This window comes from Hemiscyllium ocellatum, chromosome 28 (genome assembly GCF_020745735.1).
Source record: "Hemiscyllium ocellatum isolate sHemOce1 chromosome 28, sHemOce1.pat.X.cur, whole genome shotgun sequence".
In the NCBI taxonomy this organism is placed as follows: Eukaryota; Metazoa; Chordata; class Chondrichthyes; order Orectolobiformes; family Hemiscylliidae; genus Hemiscyllium; species Hemiscyllium ocellatum.
Window position 1 is genome coordinate 26974580 of NC_083428.1, and position 20179 is coordinate 26994758.

Genomic DNA, 20179 nt, shown 5'->3' on the forward strand with positions numbered 1-20179 from the left:
ATTAGGGGGTTGCCACTTACGTCAGAGAGAAAGAAGAGTTATCTTACTCTGAGGGTTGTGAACCTTTGGAATTCTCTACCACAGAAGGTTTGTGCAGGTTCAGTTTTTGAGAATGTTCAAGGTAGTGATTGGTGAATTTCTGATAACCAGTGGCACACAGGGTTATTGGGATGGTGTGAGTAAAAAATATTGAAGCATTCCATCAGCCACAATTGAATTGAATGGGAGAGTGGACTTGATGGGCTGAATGGCCTACCCTAATTCCTGAGTTGCTGCGGTATTTCCCACACAGGTTCACGGGAACCATGATCAATGGATGCAGCCACAGAAGGACTTACCATCACTGTGGCTGCTGGTCAGCAAAGGTGGAGACAAACTGAGGAGAAACAGAAGTGCCAGCAAGCCGGGGTCCAGCAGGAAACTCCAGTTGTAAAAGGGATTCCCGAATGATGAGGAAGAAGTAACAGGAGGGCAAGAGTCTATTGCCTTCAATATCATTTCCATTGGATGAGCAAGGCACTGCATGTGGAGGAGTTCCAGGACATTGTAACAGAACTCTGTCGTCTGTTGGAGCAGGACTTTCAATCAAAAGGGTGGGTTGTCACCTTATCCCAGTGGCCGTCAAAGTATGTGCTGGCATGTTCTTCGATCTGTTTTTTACAATAAATTCCCCTTGTTACAGTATCTTTATCCAATAGTAAATACCTCGGTTTTCAAATTCCACTAAAAAGCTTACTAATCTCGATCGAGGTCATAAAAATAACCTCTGCAAAGGCATAAATTATCTTCCCATTCTCCACACTGTTCTGTCTGGATCTTTGTCTCAAAAACCTGCAGAAACAATGCTAAACAGCATGAAGGTTAGGAATCGGAATGAACAGATAGATTGTCATGACCTTTTTACATTTTACCAGGTTGTTCTTGGAGGATGCAGGAGACTCTTTGTGTAGATGACCAGGATAATAGTGGTCTGGAGGTATTGAGAGCCCTGGAGCAACTTTATGTGATCAGCCTGAGGAAGGGTTGTCTTGAGGCTGTAGCTCAGAATTTGGAGAGTTCATTTAAACTTTTCATTATTCTAGGCGGCAATGGAAAGCAATATGTCCTATTGTTAAGGGATAATTTAAAATAATGGGATTTAAATCACAGTTCTTGAACAGCCGGTTGGATTTTAGCATCACCAGAAAGTTATTGAACTTCAGAATGTTGATAGGAAGTGCGGGAGAGAAGAGAAACCTTCCTGATGTGGAGCATGTGGAGATGTTGTGCTTTGGATTGTCACCATGGAGAATTCCTGCCTTTTACAAGAGGACTCAAAGAAACAATGCCAAAACTGCACAGTGATTGAGAGACCGTGTTAGCTTTTATCTAAATGGGAACATGGATAAAGGAGCAAGAGTTCCTACTTTCTCCCAAGCCCTTTAATCCCTTTAGCCCTAAGAACTATATCTAATTCCTTCTTAAAAATATTCAATGTTGAGGTTATAACCTGTTCCTGTAGCAGAGAATTCCATGGGCTCACCATTCCCTAGGTGAAAAATTTCTCCTCAGTCCTGGATGGTCTATCGATGTGACTTTAAATTGTGTGAATGCTGGTTCTGGACTCCCTCATCATCAGGAACATCTGTGTGTAGTCCTGTTAGAATTTTAGAGGTTTCTATAAGATTCTCCTTTCATTTTTCTAAGCTCAAGTGAATATAGTCCTAACAGATCCAGCCTTTCTTCATACATCAGTCCTGCCATCCCTAGAATCAGCCTGGTAAACCTTGATTGCACTCACTCCAAAACCAGAACATCCTTCCTCAGATATTGAGATGAAAACTGCACACCATACTGCAGGAGTGGTCTTCACAAAGACCCTGTGCAAACTGCAGCAAGGCATTCCTGCTCCTGTGCTCGAATCCACTTGGGTGAGTTTAAGCACCCCAAAAGGGCAGGAAACTGTGTATTTGTACGGTGAGCAAACATTCCCAGATAGCTAACAACATTCTTTCTCAATGCCAAATTGTCTGTTTCCATGCTGTACATCTCTATGACTCTATGACTGACTGATCCGATCAGATTTTAATGTTGTATGGTGGACAAAATATAAGACACATAGCCTTAACTACTTACTCAATCAGGTTCCCACTACAGTCAACTATTCAACCTACATACCATTAAAGTTAGAGGTGAAATACTCAAATTAGAGATACAAAAAAATAAGATTGCAGAATAGGTGTGTAATTGACAATGGACAACAATGGATTCATGATGATGAATTAACATGCGATGAATAAGGAGATTACATCCTCTCTGAAAAACCAAACTCTGCATGGGGTAGAAGAGCAAAATAATCTAGAGACGTAGATAAACAAATCATTAAAAAGTCGCAACACAAATTGATAAGGCCATTCAGAAAGCAAATATTGCAATAGGTTTCATTTTCAGGGGAATAATATTGAATGACAGAGAAGATTTGTTAAAATTATATAAAACCTTACTTTTATGATCTCGGTTAGAGCACACTTAGAGTCCTGTAAAATTTCTGGTCTTCACATCAGAAAAGAGGGTAATAATGCACACTGAAGAGAAATGTATAATTTAGAAGAATGATACCGTATTGAAAAAAATTATAGTTTAATACTGTTCTCTCTGGTCATTAAAAATACAATCTGGTGATTTCAGATTATGAAAGTATCTGATACATATAGAAAACAGTTTCACTTCAATATAAGGCAGTCACTAAGAAATCAAATAAGAAATTCAAAAGAAACTATTTTCATGCAAAACGATTAGATGGATGGACTCACTCTCACAAGGAATAGTTCAAAAGACGATAGTAGTTGGATTTAGATGGAGGAGGGATATAGTTGCATTGCAGGCAGTTCAGACAAAGTTCACGAGATTGATTTCACAGATGAGGGTTTGCCTTATGAAGAGAGCATAAGTAGTTTAAGCCTATACTGTCTAGAGTTTAGAAGAGTGAGAGGGGAGTCTAAATGAGGTATGTAAAATGTTAGAGGGGATTGACAAAGTAGATGCAGAAAGGCTGCTTCTTCGTCTGGGACAATCTAGAATGAGAGGTCCTAGTTTTAGGATAAGGAGGAGCAGGTTTAAAACAGAGGTGAGGAAAAATTATTTCTTTCATGAATCTGTGGAATGCACAATCCCAGAGTATGGTGGATCCCAGGACATTGAGTAACTTTAAGGAGGCGATGATCAGATTTTTAATTAGTGATGGGTTGAAAAGTTATGGAAAGTGGGAGAGTAGAGTTGTGATCAAGATGAGATCAGCCATTATCATATTATGTAGAGTAGAGGACCTTTATTTGCCATTTCTACCATATACAACTGGTCCAATAATAATGAGACAGCCTTCCTCCAGACCAAGGTGCTCTATGAACACACATACTACATGAAAGTACAGTCATACACAGGGCACAATAAAGTGCACAGAAAGGTGCAAAACATGCAAGACAGCACAGTAATTGAAGACAATAGGCACGGTGATGGACAAATTACAATGTAACAATGAATGATCAATAATAAAATATTGTTTTAGCAGCAATTCAAAAACTCATCCAAAAATTGCGAGCGGAATAGTGTGTGACCATATAGTGTTAAGAAGCCCGATGGCTTGGGGGAAGAAACTAAATAGTGGAGAAGCTGAATTGCCTAGTCCTGCTTCTAGTTCTCATATGAACAAGTGTAATCCCCATCAATTGGCATCTTGCTGCAACATGCTTTGCTACTTATAAAAAGCAGAAAAGATGGAGCATGATGATCTGCCCATTGAGATAGGTTTCATCACTCAATTTTGACACATGTCCCCTTAGCTTATGTCACTGAAACTCCATCAAACTTCACCTGAGGAGCAGGAGTGGGCCATCTAGCCCTTCGAGCCTGCTCTGCCATTCAATACGACCATGGCTGATCTTTTTATGGACTCATCTCCAATTACTCACCATTTCACCATATCCCTTAATTCCTTTATTGTCCAAAAACATCTATCCTAGCTTCAAAAACATTACTGAAGTAGCATCAACTACTTCCCTGGGCAGGGAATTCCATAGATTTACAACCCTCTGGGTGAAGAAGTTCCTTCTCAATTCATTCCTAAATCTGCTCCCCCTAATTTTGAGGCGATGACCTCTTGTCCTACTTTCACCTGCCAGTGGAAACATCCTTTCTACTTTTATCTTTTCTATTCCCTTCATAATTTTAGATGTTTAATATATATTAGGAAGCCTTTTCACTTAATTGGAACTAGCCAGTTTAAGTTTATTCAAATATTCTATCTTTTATCTAACTTCATTTGAACAATTGAGCCCACGTAAATTAACTGTGTCTAGATTCTGTTAAATTTGAAAAAAAAAACTCCAGTTCAAAAATATTCAGTAATTCAGTATCTATTAATTTTAATGTGGCTTCCTCAAGATTTGGAAAACCGCAACATAACTAACGAGGCAACTATCATGAAACTAAGATTCAATAAGTCAGTTTTATTTCTGTCACAATGATCTCTTTCTATTCACATCTGAATTGTTGCAAAGATAGCTCTCCAGGGGGCGCACCAAAATAAGGTAATCACAAGATCCTGCCCTCAAGGGTACAAGATCTTCATGGTAGATCTCAAATGTTTAAATCAGTTGATAACGTCCTTCTGTTCTCAGAGATAGTTTTGTAAATTTGTATGCACATAATATCAACCAATAAGTGTGAAACATTCTCTTTAAGTAATGTGTACAAAACCGACAAGGTAGCAAGCTATCCTAGATCTGGTCCCGTGTAATGATACAAGAATAATTAATAACCTCAGAGTTAGGGATCCTCGTGAAAGGGGTGATCACAGTATGGTTGAATTTAGAATACAGCTGGAGAGTTTGAAGATAAAATCCAATACCAGGGTCCTATGCTAAAACAAAGGAGACTACAATAGGATGAGGGAGGACTTGGCTAAAGTAGACTGGAAGCAAAGACTTTATGGTGGGACAGTTGACGAACATTGGAGGACTTTCAAATCCATTTTTTAAAGTGCTCATCAAACGTATATACCAATGAAAAGGAAGGACTGTAAGAAAAGGGGTAATCTGCCATGGGTGCCTAAGGCAATAAGGGAGGCTATCAAACTGAAAGAGAAGGCACACAAAGTGGCCAAGATCAGCGGGAAACTAGAAGATTGGAAAGCTTTAAAGGTCAACAGAAAGCCACAAAAGAAATCTATAAAGAAAAGTAGTATAGACTATGAGAATAAACTAGATCAGGACATAAAGATAGATAGCAAAAGTTTCCAGAAATATATAAAATGAAAAATGGTAGATAAAGTAAGCATTGGTCCATCAAAGGATGAGAAGGGGCATTTAGTTATGGGAGATGATGAAATGGCCAAGGTATTGAATAGGTATTTTGTGTAAGTCTTCACAGTGGAGAACACAAATAACTTGCCAATAATTAACAAAGAGACGAAAGTAGGTGAGGACCTGGAAACAATCATTTTCACAAAAGAGGTAGTGTTGGGTAAGCTAATGGAGCTAAGGATAGACAACTCTCCTGGCCCTGATGGAATGTATCCCAGGGTAATAAAAGAGATGGTAGGAGAAATAGCAAATGGACTTGTGGTAATCTTCCAATAGTCACTGGACTCGGGGGCAGTTCCTGCAGATTGGAAAACAGCAAATGTGACGTCACTGTTTTAAAAAGGAGGTAGACAATAGATGGGGGATTATGGACTTGTTAGCTTAAAATCTACAGTGGGGAAAATACTTGAGTCTATTATCAATGAAGAAATAGTGAGGCATCTAGCTAGATATTCTCCAATTAGGCAGACGCAGCATGTGTTTATGAAGGGCAGGTCATACTTAACTAATCTACTGGACTTGTATGAAGACATTATGAGCATGGTAAACAATAGAGACACAGTAGATGTGGTGTATCTAGATTTCCAAAAGATATTCAATAATGTGCTGCACAAAAGGCTGCTGCGTAAAATAAAGATGCAAGGTGTTATGGGCAATGTATTGGTATGAATATTGAATTGGATAACTAACAGGAAGCAAAGAGTAGGGATAAATGAGTGCTTTTTTGGTTGGTGATCAGTGATTGATTGTGTGCCTCAGGGATCACTGTTGGGACTGAAATTATTCACAATTGACGTAGATGATTTGGAGTTAGGGACCATGTGTACTGTGTCAAAGTTTACAATTGATGCTAAGATAAGTGGCAGAGCAAAGTGTGCAGAGGACTGTGAAATTTTTCAAAGGGGCGTAGATAGTTTTAATGAGTGGACAGAAGTCTGGCAGGTGGAATACAATGTTAATAACTATGAAGCCATTCATTTTGGTAGGACTAATAGTAAAAAAGGTTATTATTTGCATGGAAAAAAATTGCAGCATACTGCTGTGCAGAGGGATCTGGGTGTTCATGTGCATGAATCACAGAAGGTTGGTCTGTAGGTGTAGCAGATAATTAAGAAGGCAAATGGAATTTTGTCCTTCATTACTAAAGGGATTGAGTTAAAAACAGAGAGGTAATGTTGCAGCTGTATAGGGTGCTGGTGAGGCCACACTTGGAGTACTGCGTACAGTTTTGATCTACTTACTTGAGAAAGAATATACTGGCACTAGAGGGGGCACAGAGGAGGTTCATTCTGGAGTTGAGGAGAGACTGAGTAGACTGGGATTATATTCACTGGAATTTAGAAGAATGAGGTGGTATCTTATAGAAACATGTAAAATTATGAAGGGAATAGATAAGATTGAAGTAGAGAGGATGTTTCCACTGGCAGGTGAAACTAGGACAAGAGGGCATGGCCTCTAAATTAGGACTGAATTGAGAAGGAACTTCTTCACCCAGAGGGTTGTGAATCTATGGAATTCCCTGCCCAGTGAAGTAGTTGAGGTTTCCTTAGGAAATGTTTTTAAAGCTAAGGTAGATTTTGTTTTGAACAGTAAAAGAATTAGGGGTTATGGTGAGAGGACAGTTAAGTGGAGCTGAGTCCATGAAAAGGTCAGCCATGATCTTATTGAATGGCGGAGCAGGCTCGAAGGGCCAGACGGCCTACTCCTGCTCCTCGTTCTTATGTTCTTATGAATAATGACTGACTTATTAAAATGAGCAAATTGAATTAAATTCATTATATTGCAGCAATGTGTAAACAATTCAACATCAAGGAATGTTCTTATGAAGAGAAAAATAAGCCTGGTAGCTGATGGTGTGAATGATTCAGAAGATGATGCTGGCTTGCTCCAGTAAAGGCTTGTTTATTATTACCAACATCTAAAGATGCTTAAGAGATGTTCTCTGATTTATAGTCCTAGTGTGGGCGTGGGCATATTTGTTGACAACTGACTCACTGCCCTCCACCATTGAGAAACCCCACCATATTGAGGTCCAATTAGTTTGTTCAGAGTTAACAGAGCTTCCCAGCAAACGCAGCTAGAATTACGACAGCAACCACCCAATACACACAAGAGAAGCTGCATTAGGACCCTGTTCAAAATGGCTACAACACACTGCAGTACTCCCAATCTACAAAGGGAAAAAGAAGAACACCTCTACAAAATCTTCACCAAGGACAGATATCTCTGCAACTTCATCCTCAGATGCCTAACAGACAAACGACGTGACAAGGACATGTCACGACCTAATTCACTAGCCGTGCTATCTTGTATAAAAGAGTCTCAGATCCGACAGCCAGAGTTCTCTGACCAGTGGGATTCATGACAGCCCATTAACCGACAGCCATGCTCAGATAACAACTTACCAGGACAAAAGACCCGATACCCATCATGTGCAAAGTGAACGTAATTTACAAGATTCCATGCAAAGACTGCATAAACCAATATTTAGGACAAACAGGCAGACAGCTAGAAATCTGCATCCACAAGCACCAACTAACCAGTAGATGCCACGACCAGCTGTCCCTAGTAGCCATGTACATAGATGATAGGGACCACAAATTCGACTGAGACAACGCAACGATCATAGGACAAGCTAAACAGAGGACAATCAAACAATTCCTAGAAGCATGGCACTCATCCATGGACTCTATCAACAAGCACATAGACCTGGACCCAATACACCGGCCACTAAAACGAACAACCGCAACCGGTAACCGGAAGCAGCAGAAATGGAACAAGATAAATTCCAGAAGTCACAATACAGCAGCGCTTCCCAGGAGGCTCCAAAGCATTGAAGATTTCACACTGACAGGGGATGAAACTTCTGCAAATCAACTTCCCAGTTTGGCGAACATATCCACAGCCATGAATCACAGCTCTTTGTGATGAAATCCTGTTTCATCAGAGGCTTTACCTTCACAGAGTCCGACAGCAAGAAAGTACGGCCTTTTCTTTCATTCTCATGCAGTTGGAGTTTCAGGGAGAGGGAATCGGGGGTCAGAGAAAAGGGTGGGGAGCGTTGCTATTGAAAGCCACTGCCCTGCCCCTCTTTCCTGTCCCGGATTTGCCCCCAGATTTGCTGAAGATGGTTAGGCCTAGGACACTACCCTGACGAGCTCTAGCAGTGATAACCTGGAGCTGAGCTGATCAACCTCCAACAATCACAACCATCTTCTTATGTGTCAGGTATGACTCCAACCAGCAGTGAGTTTGCCCCCTTGATTCCTATAGATTCCAGTTTTGCTAGGGCTCCTTGGTGCCACACTTGATCAAATGTGGCCTTAACGTCAAGGACTGCCACTCTCAGCTCACCTCTGAAATTTTGCTCTTTTGTCTACAATTGAACCAAGGTTATAATGAAGTCAGGAGCTCAGAACCCAAACTGGGTGTCACTGAGCAAGTTATTACTGAGCAGGTGTTACATGATAGCACTGTTAATGACACCTTTCATCACTTCATTGATAATCGAGGGTAGACTGATGGGATGGTAATTGGGTAGATTGGATTTGTCCTGCATTTTGTGTACAGGATGTACTTGGGCAATTTTCCACATTGCCGGGTACATGGCAGTGTTGTAAATGGACTGGAACAACTTGGCTGGAGGTACATCTTCAGTATTATTTAAAGCCTTGTTTAGTGCTGTGTGTCACTTGGCTCTGTTGGTAGCAATTTACCGCAGAATCAAAGGGTTCTTGGCTCAAGTACTGCTCCTAGACCTTGTGCTCAAAAAGCCAGGTGAAATTACAGTGCAGCACTGCACTTTTAGAGCTATTGTGACATTAAAATGTGGTCTAATTGTTTTCCTGCGTGTATGTAAATAATTCCATGTACTATATCAAAGGTGAGCAGGGAAATTGTCCCCAAGAAAGACAGTATTTATGCTTTATTCAATATTGTAAGAAACAACTTTTATGATCATTAACATACTGCTGTTTGTGGGCATTTGCTGAAGGTACCTGACTGGCGGTAAAGAGCTTTGAGATTTCCAGTGGTCATGAAAGGTTGCTATACAAATGAAAGTCGTTAATTTTTACTTCACAGTAGCATACTGCTTCTTTCCCTCTTTGCAACAAATCTTGTAAACCAACCAGTTTCAATTAGAATGGAACAGCTGCATTTATATTGCGATGAGAATTGAAAAGACTCTCAGACTCTCCTCCCCTCTCTGATCACGAATTGTCTTCCTTCTTCATCCTGATGAGTAAGACCTTTCCAGGTACAATACCAGTCAGACCTGGTACATGTTTGCAGTTGTTGCAGTAATGCATGAACATTTAGCAATATGCAACACTGAGCATCACAATTACAAATAAACATTAAACTGTGAAAAGAGGCACTTGTGGTATTTCACGTTGTTCTGCCCACAGACTAAGAAAATGAAAATGATTATGATTAGAACATCTAAAGCTTAATGATTATGAAGTATGACTAATAAATTTTCATAGTGTACAATAATTGCTAATGGTCTACTTTTAACAAATATCAGGGAGGAAGGGAACATGCAAGGTTTTAAAATTGGAACATTATATTGCACTATGTCTATTTAAACTGTGCACTATTCACCTTTTTTACAGGTAAGTTTTGGCAAATGAGCTTTTGTCCCTGGAGACAAGACACCTAGTGATATACAAAACACATGCAGAAATATTGATCTCACCAGGAAACTTGCACCACTCAGCAGCAAACCTTGTGGAGGATTGGGGTGGTAAATTTTTTTTCATCTATGGTTTCCTTCTTAGCCTAGAGCAGCAGGTATACTCCCCCAAGCACCATGAGGAAACATTGGACTCTCCTATGCTCTTGCCTTCCTACACCCATGGTCACGATTTACAAAATCCCCTTCTCTTTAAACTTAAAGGAAATGTGAACCCCAACCTTTTACTTTCTCAATCCACTTGTATGACAGCTAGTGACCACCTCTTTGTGTCTCAGCCAAGCCATTTCTTGTTCCTATCTGTTGACTGGTCTGCACGTCAATGCCTCCAGGTAAGAATCAGATGGGATATGGACCACAACGGCTTAAGAAGGCAGTCACCACTATTTCCCAAGAACATCTAGGGATGGGTAGTAAATACTGGCCCAGCTGTGATGCGCACATCCCATAAATGAATAATCCCTCCGTGCAGCTGGATAATTTAGTTCTTGCTTCACCTCCTTCCTTGGTGCATTTACATACTTAACACACTACTAAAATTGAATCTTAAAACTGAGCTACCATTTACTTTAAAATCCTATTTATGAAATTTCAAATTGCCCACCTTTGTGTTTGCCTCAGTCAGTCATCAGGGACAGCAGGGTGTGATCGCAAGTGAGGCAAGTAGGGGTATCCTGAGTTCAGGAATGGAAGAGTCTCAGCTCTTGATCTTGTCCAACAGGTATGAGACACTTGCTCCCTGTGTGGATGAGGAAAAGACTGTGGGGAGGATAAACCAGCTCACCACGGCACCATGGTGCAGGAAGCCATTCAAGAATGGGGAGTAAAAAGACAAGTGGTAATTATAGAGAATTCTCTAATTAGGGGGATAATTAGTATCCGTTGCAAGCCGGATCGGGAGCCCTGCATGGCGTGTTGCCTGCCCAGTGCCATGGTACAGGATATCTCTGACCGGCTTGAAAGAATATGTAAGCAGGAAGGGGAGGATACAGATGTTGTGGTCCACGTTGAACTAACAACTTAGGCAAGGCAATGAAGGAGGACCTGTTTGAGGATTATCAAGCACTAGGAATGAAATTAAGGAACAGGTCCTCAAGCGTTATAATTGCTGGATTACTACCCGAGCCTCATGTGAAGTGGTCTAGGGATAAGAAAATTAGGGAATTAAACACGTGGCTCAGGGAGTGGCGTGGGGCATCAGTTTTGCAACAGGAAGGATCTGTACTGATGGGATGGTCTCCACTTGAGCAATCTGGAACCAGTGTTATAAAGAAAAGGATAAATGAGGTGGCCACTAGGACTTTAAACTAGTGAGTCAGGGGGAAGGGAAGGAGAAAGCAACGGGAAGTATGGTAGTAAACAAAAGGGTACGTAGTAGGTTAGCATGTGTGCAGGAGGTTTAACTACAAGGCAGACTGTGAAAGAAGTAAAAAGGAAAGATAACTCAGAAGATATTAATAGAGATGTTGGAAATCATGAGGGTATGAAAGCTAGCATAGGGGCACTTTACCTGAATGCTCGTAGCATTCGTAACAAGGTCAACCAGTTAATGGCACAAATCATCACAAACAAATATGCTTTAGTAGCCATTACAGAGACATGGTTACAGGAGGTCATGACGGGAGTTAAATATCCAGTGGTGTCAGACTATTCAGAAGGACGGACAGGAAGGTAAGGGAGGTGGTGTAGCTCTGATATTCAAGGATGACATGGGAGGTGGGGGGGGGAGGATGGGCAGGTTGCTAAGAGATGATGCAAGTTGGATAGATCATTAGGTTGAATCCGTTTGGGTAGAAATTAGAAATTCTAAGAAAGGTCACTGATAGGCATAGTCTATTGGCCACCAAATACAAACATAACATCGGGGTGGACAATAAACAAAGAAATAACTAATGCCTTTAAATATGGCATGGCAATTAACATAGGGAGACTTTAATCTACATGTCAACTGGTCAAACCTGCTCACTTAAAGTAGCCTTGAGGAGGAGTTTGTTGAGTGTATCTGCAATAGTTTTCTTGAACAGTATGAAATGGAACCAATGAGGGAGGGAGCTAGCAATCCTAGATCTGGTCCTGTGGAATGAGACAGGAATAAGTAATGACCTCATTGTTAGAGTTCCTCTTGGAAGGAGCGATTGCAATATGGTTGAATTCAGAATACAGAAGGAGAGTGTGAAGATAAAATCCGATAATAGACCTGTGCTTAAACTAGATAACTACAATAGGATGAGGGAGGACTTGGCTAAAGTAGACTGGAAACAAAGACTTTATGGTGGGACAGTTGACAAACAGTGGAGGACTTTCAAATCAATTTTTCAAAGTGCTCATCAAAAGTATATTCCAGTGAAAAGGAAGAACTTTAAGAAAAGGGGTAATCTGCCATGGGTGTCTCAGGAGATAAGAGAGATGATTAAGTTGGAAGAGAAGGCATACAAAGTGGCCAAGATCAGCAGGAATCTAGAAGACTGAAAAAGCTTTAAAGGTCAACAGAAAGCCACAAAAAAGAAATAAGATAAAACATGAGAAAACACTAGTACAGAATATAAAGACACATAGCAAAAGTTTCTGTAAATATATAAAACAAAAAGCCATGACTAAAGTAAACATTGATTCTTTAGAGCATGAGGAGGGGCATTTGGTCATGGGATATGATGAAATAGCCAAGACATTGAATAGGTATTTTGTGTAAGTCTTCACAGTGGAGGACACAAATAACATGTCAGCAATTGATAAAGAGATGAAGGTAGGTGAGGACCTGGAAACAATCATCATTACAGAAGAGGTATGTTGGGTAAGCTAATGGAGCTAAGGATAGTCAAGTTTCTAGGCCCAGATGGATTGCATCCCAGGATCCTAAAAGAGATGGCGGGTGAAATAGCAAATGGACTTGTGGTAATTTTTCAATATTCACTGGATTCTGGGGCAGTTCTAGCAGATTGGAAAATAGCAAATGTGATGCCATTGTTTAAAAAGGGCAGCAGACAAAAGATGGGGAAATTATAGACCAGTTAGCTCAACTTCTATAGTGGGGAAGATTCTAAAGTGTGTTATCAAGGAAGAAATAGCAAGGCATGTAGCTAGAAATTGGCCCACTGGGCAGATGCAGTATGGGTTCATGAAGGGCAGGTCATACTTAACTGATCTTTTGGAATTCTCTGAAGACATTATGAGTGAGGTGGACAACAGGCACCTAATAAATGTGGTACATCTAGATTTCCAAAAGGCCTTCGACAAGGTGCTGCACAAGAGGCTGCTGCATAAGACAAAGTTGCATGGTGTTACAGGTTAAGTATTAGCATGGATAGCAGATTGGTTGACTAACAGGAAGCAAAGAATGGGGCTAAATGAGTGTTATTCTGGCTAACACTCAGTTCCTAGTAGTGTGCCTCAGGAACAATATTATTCACAATTTACATGGATGATTTGGAGCCGGGGACCACGTGTAGTGTGTCAAAGTTTGCATATGACGCTTAGATAAGTGACAGAGCAAAGTGTGCAGAGGACTGTGAAACTTTCCAGAGGAACATAGATACTTTAAGTGAGTGGGCAAAGGTCTGGCAGATGGAATACAATGTTAATGAATGTGAAGTCATCTATTTTGGTCAGACTAAAAGTAAAAAGGACTATTATTTGAATGGCAAAAATTTGCCGCATGCTGTTATGCAGAGGGACCTGAGTGTCTTTGTGTATGAATCACAGAAGGTTGGTCTGCAGGTACAGCAGGTAATTGGGGTGGCAAATGGAATTGCTAAAGGGATTGAGTTTAAAAGCAGAGATGTTGTGTTGCAGCTGTATAGGATGCTGGTGAGGTCACACCTGGAGTACTGCATGCAGTTTTGGTCTCCTTACTTGAGAAATGATGTACTGGCATGAGAGGGGGTGCAGAGGAGGTTCATTAGATCGATTCCGGAGGTGAGGAGAGACTGAGTAGACTGGGATTATATTCATTGAATTTAAGAAAAATGAGAGGTGATCTTATAAAAACGTATAAAATTATGAAGGGAATAGATATATAGATGCTAGGAAAATGTTTCAACTGGCAGATGAAACTAGGACAAGAGGGCACTGCCTCAAAATTAGGGGATGCAGATTTAGGACTGAATTGAGAAGGAACCTCTTCACCAGAGGGTTGTGAATCTCTGGAATTCCCTACCCAGTGAAATAGTTGACGCTACTTCAGTAATTGGTTTTAAAGCTAAGATAGATAATTTTTTGAACAGTAAAGGAATTAAGGGTCACAGTGATTGGGCCGGTAGGTGGAGCTGAGGCCACGAAGAGATCAGCCATGATCTTATTGAATGATGGAGAAGGCTCAAGAGGCAAGACAGCCTACTCCTGCTCCTCATTCTTATGCTCTCACACTCTAACAGTTAGTTTGTTACATGAACACTGCACCAACTTCTCACCTTTTGTATCAGGCACTTAGAAATTTGATCTATGTTGTGGATGTTCTCCTGACTAGCTTCCGGGTCGGTCTTAACGGTAGCTTACAACCAGACACTGATTATCATTTTGCGTAATTTGTGGATTTTCAAGTTCTGACTTTCATTTCTTGTGTTTCCTTTCTGCACATTTAACCTACTTATTGCATTACACATTCTTTCCATTGGTCATTCTTAATCCAAGTCATAGCCTGAAAGAGAGAACAGTTCAGGCCTAATAGAATCTGTAAATTTTACTTTAATAATTACCTCAAGATTCCAAGTCTGGCGAGCATACTCTCGTAGCATGTGTTCTCTAATGCTGTCAAAAACTCCAGGCTTAGGCTCAACACCAGTTGGTCGAAGGCAGGGTTTCAGAAGTACACAGCAAAGTCCATCCGCGTCTCGAGAGTAATATGCACAGAGCTCTTCAGGGCCACAGTGAGATTTACCGCCAGCAATGGCATAAGTTCCATTTAGCTGACGTTCAATTGAGTAATGGTAGACCTTCATTTCATAGACAACTGATAAAACATAACCTCCAAGATTTCGCAGGCATAGGCGCAACAGGAAGAGACCATTAGACATCCCTCCCATCTTTAGGTATTCATCAGCTTCAGAACGGGATATGCTGCCATAAAAAAATGGCAGGTTGCAAGCAACGTCACGCATGGTCACGAGGTTTTCTTGCTTTAGTTCAGCACTTCTCTGTCTCTGGACCTCTTGTACCTAAAAAAAAATAGGATCAGTATGCAAAGGAAAAGTTCAGCAGAACACAAGTTAGATTTGTTTTAGATAGCTTTCGACATCTGAATATCGAATAACCATTATAAACAATGCAAGAATGAGAACCATTTTGTGGTAATTAAAAAGCAAAAGTAGATTTCAAAAGTTTTGTAAGTGGCCATTGACTGCCATCATTTTAATATAATAAGGAGATAATTTCCTCTTTTCAACCTCACCCTCTGCCTGAATCCTTTCTTGTCTAATATTAGCCAGACAGTTGCTGAAGTAAGCTTCATCTTACAAGATTGCCTAAATTACTATGGTTCAGGCCATCACTCTGGGGTGATCATTATGCTGAGTAAACGGTGGCTTCCTTGCAAGTTTCAATATTTTGACATTACCCATGGGCTTTGCTCTTTCAGATCCTTCCTTTCAAATCTATTAAAAACTTGTGTTGAAATCTGACAACCATTTGATTCTTGATACAAGTAACCAGCCATTTTACGTCAATGAGTTTAAACATTGAGAGCTCTGTGGGCTGGTTGACAAGGGGCTCATCACATCCAAGCTTGTACTCACACTGCTAGGATCATGAAGTGATGATCAAGGGAGGGAACCCGAGATAATTATTGAGTCGGCTCAGTTTTTGGGTAGACTTGACAAATAATGGACAGTTTATTGGGATTAAACATTTTCGTATAAAGAGTGTATCAATATGTTGTGATATCTAGAAAGTGAATTAAATTGTGTTTGAACCAATTATGCCACTTCAGTTTATAAATAACTTGCTTAAATTTATTTGTTTTTGTTCAGAGAGAAGTACGTTATTTTAAATCTTCGTCTACCTCTGATGAATTCGGTTGAGATGATGAATAATCTCTACTTAGGTCATACAACCCTGACCAAGTGAGTCATGAATTTCTGATTTTGGCAATCTCTTCAGGGAACTAGCTGGGCCTTGTTTAGGATTTTCCTTCAGAAACGTACATTTGTTTAGTTGGCATTTCGGTCTGTTGTGCTCATAAAATGGAACACTTTTTTTTCAAAATTTTATTTTTCAAAATATATTTCCATCTGTTGCGATTTTACTTTGTTATAAAGTGAAGAGGGTTGAATCAGTTACCCTTCATGGTTGGCCACAACAATGATACCACAGTGCCAGATATCACATACAAATGCAGTTATCCAAAGTTAACTGTATAATTACAATGTTTAAAAGGCATCTGGATGTGTATATGAATAGGAAGGGTTAGAGGGTTATGGGCCAAATGCTGGCAAATGGGACTAGTTCAGATTGGGATGTCTGGTTGGCATGGATGAGTTGGACCGAAGGGTCTGCTTCCATTTTAAATGAGTCTATACTTTCCCAGACATGCGCAGAATCAAGGACAGAAATCCAACTTCACCTGAAGGTCTATGACAATAACAACTCCAGCCCCAAACCTTGGTTGAAGGCCTGAAAGGCATAAATCAAACTTTTTCAGAGCCTCTGCGCCTTGATTTCTGCTCTACTCAGATGCTCCAATCTGAGCTTGGCCTAAAACTTAATATCCAACTTCCAAATCCAACTGCACCAGAGCAAGCTTGCAACTGGACTGTGTCAGCTGTCGGAAAATGAATAGAAGCTAAGACAGAGGGAAGACAGAGTCACTTAACTTCCTGCAGAATATTTGTATTTTTTGAGATAAGTTTTGTCTGGTGCTCCAGTCCATGCTCTGAGGGAACTCTATGTTTTAATATTGAGTCACTGTAGACCCTTCCACCAAATCCTGAAGGCTGGAATATAACAGGTGGATCCTCTTTCTTTCTTGTTTATGCAATGTAGGACTTTGCTGATAAAGACAACAATTGTTACAGTCTAATCTTAATTGCAATAAATGGGAAGGGCAGATAATCAACTACATTCTGTGGATCTGCTATTACATGTAGGCCAGGTGAGAACAGTAGATTTTCTTCCTAGAAGGATATCAGTGAAACAGGTGGGTTTCTTTTTAAGAATAATGATTCATGATCATCATTATTAATGCAATGTTTCAGTTCCAAACTTTTTTTCTTTAATTTAAATTCTACCAGCTGTCATGTGTGAGATTTGAACCCATATCATCACAGCATTAACCTGAAACTCAGGATTATTACTCCTGTGACATTACCAATAGACTCCAAACTCTCTTAAACAACATTGGGAAAGGTACACAGAAAGCATTGATCCAACTGACATAGGGATATTTCACTTTGTCAAGACTACCATTTGGCAGAAATAGGAATGACAGCATGACTGAACACATGCTCATTCACATAGCCTGCTCATTTACTCAGAAACATTTGGACCATCACATTACAACTGAACTAAATTCATCTCCAAGGTCAGTCTCATATTTATATCTTCCATTTCTCCAAGTAAGACAAGTAGTTGAGCTACAATACTAATGGTGTCAGTGTGCAGTTAAAATATTTAATTGTCCCTGACCTTGGGAAATAGGCTGGAATCTAGGAAACAAAAACATGGGATTCAGATTGTAGTTAGACTACAGTAAAAAGTGAAAGCAGCCGTTGTCTGCTCACTCATTGAAAAAATACAACTGGTGGCAAATTGAACCTGAGGGTCACCACAACTCTGGCAAGGAGCAAAGTTGAGAGGTGGGACTTTCTCAGTGACAGGAAATGAACCTGGACTGTTGATGTCAGTTTGCATCATAAACAAACAATCCAGCCAAATGAGCTAACTGACCACCAAAACCACTGTAATTATGTTACAAAGTGAACCTCTTTGCATTGACACTCCAGTTGTAATTACAGTTGTAATGTAATGTACTCTTAAATGAATTTGTATTCACATATGCAATTTAAATTGCCATTAACTAGCCTCCAGGGCACCAATGAAGTAATCATTGTATCATTAGAAAGCAGGCATTTTCAGCATTGTTACATAGTAGGGTAACGAAATGTCTGGAAATGATCCTTTCAGCTCAGCGAGCAAACCTACATCCAAAAGTAATCACTTCTGTTTTGATGATGGTTCTCTCTAAATAATCTAGCTCTGTACCAACCAAGGTCGGAAGGACAAAGGAAAATGTCATCCTGACTTTTTCCAAAATACACATTACTAATATGAACAGTCATTACAACCTCGGTTCTTTAATCTAAAAGCAGAATATTGGAGCTGCTGGAAATCTGAAAAAAAAGCAGAAAATGCTGAAAATATTTAGCAGGTCAGGCAGCTTTCATTGATCTTTTATCAAAACTGAAATGTTTCTCTGTTTTTCTCTCTCCACAGAAGATGCCGGACCTGTTAAATGTGTTCAGCATTATCTGTTTTTATTTCTGTTGATCCTCCCCTTTCACAAGTGTTGTTTTCTCTTCACTGTTTCTATCATGGATGATTTCTAGACATAGTTATTTTCTGTACCTTATATTTCTTCTCAAAATTGTAGTAAATGTTTATATCCATGCTTTCAGTTTGCAGGATTGAGATGATTTGTCAATGATTACCATTAATGTGTCTCACAATTAGTATCAAGGATATATATGCAAAGAAATGAAACACCTTTACCTTTGGAAGATTATTTATTAGATTCTTTCTTACTATTCCTGGTATTTACAAGAATAAATAATTCCATTAATTGATCTTTTTAAGATGTAGAGAATGTACGAACTAGCGTGGTAGATTGATTTGATGTCGCCATGTGTAACAGTACCCTGATAGCTGTACAAAGTGGTGACTTCCAGCAATCATGCAATCTTCATTGGGACAAACATATTTTTTCATTAACGTATTTCCAAATCAGAAGGTTCTTCATTAGATCTTATCAGCACATGTGAAAGTGCTTACAATTGGGGATAACATTACCAGGTGTCAGCAGGAAACCAAGAAAAGAACCGATCTTTGATAGTTAGAATGCGACAATTGGTTTCCTGAGAGGTCTGTCCTGGAACCTCAGCAATGACTTAAATGAAAAGTTGCCATGATCCTACCAGAATCGACGTTTTGGGCACGAGCCCTTCTTCATGCCCAAAACGTCGATTCTCCTGCTCCTTGGATGCTGCCTGACCTGCTGCGCTTTTCCAGCAACACATTTTCAGCTCTGATCTCCAGCATCTGCAGTCCTTACTTTCTCCTAGATGATCCTACCAGAACGTAGGGCTGCTCTCTCATTTACCTGAGAGTCACCACAACTGAGGTGAGAGGAAACATTGAGAAGGAGAGTCCTTCACGGTAACCTCAGACAGTGCAGGAATACTTAGATACTGAGAAGCTTAGCAAAGAAATTGGGAGTGATTATGTCCTGATTTACTGATAATGATCAGTTAAAAGGAATAGTAAATTGTGTAGATTGGAACAAAAGAACATAGGCTCAATGAATAGACAGAACTCTAAGAGTTGAAGTTCAATGTGAAGAAGTATGACCTCAACCACTTTGGATTTGAGAATAACCAATTATATTTTGTCTTCAGTTATATGAAATTAGGAGCTGTGAAAGGAGCAGAGGAATTTAGGTGTCTATATACACAAATCACTAAAAGCTGGTGATCAGACACAGGTAATCAAAATAATTGATGAAAACGTCAGCCTTTATCTCAATAACCTTGAACTCAAAGGTCAGAAAAGTTTTCAGTTCATGACAGTGACTTGATCAGGTCTTATCTGAAAGATGATATTCACCAAGTTTCAAGCAACAAATCCCAAAAAAGATAAATGTCTTTGATTTACATTAATTCACCAATATCATAGAAGGACTCAAAACTTTAAATTATGAGTACAGTTCACTTGATGTTGCTTTGTTATCTCTTAAATTTAGAAATATAAAAGCATGATTTAACCAAGGTGTTAAAAATTATTAAAGGATTTTACACAATTAATAAAACAGAACTATTTCCTCTGATGGGAGATCTGGAAGAGGAGAACAGAATTTTAAAATTACAACTAAACTATTTTGCAGTGAAAACAGAAACATTTCTTTCACAAAAAGGATAGTGGAATATTGGAATTAATTTCTCTG

The 20179-nt window shown here is 39.7% G+C and overlaps 1 protein-coding gene across 3 annotated transcripts in view; it reads right to left on the reverse strand.

The window, feature by feature from the left end:
• LOC132828819 (tyrosine-protein kinase ZAP-70) overlaps nucleotides 1-20179 on the reverse strand; it is a 102089-nt gene that overhangs the window by 42606 nt on the left and 39304 nt on the right. For all 3 annotated transcript variants that reach the window (XM_060845965.1, XM_060845966.1, XM_060845964.1), the window contains exon 2: nucleotides 14727-15185. In XM_060845965.1, coding sequence (XP_060701948.1) covers nucleotides 14727-15128 — 402 coding nt within the window. In that variant the 5' untranslated portion in view covers nucleotides 15129-15185. The remainder of the gene's footprint in view (nucleotides 1-14726; nucleotides 15186-20179) is intronic.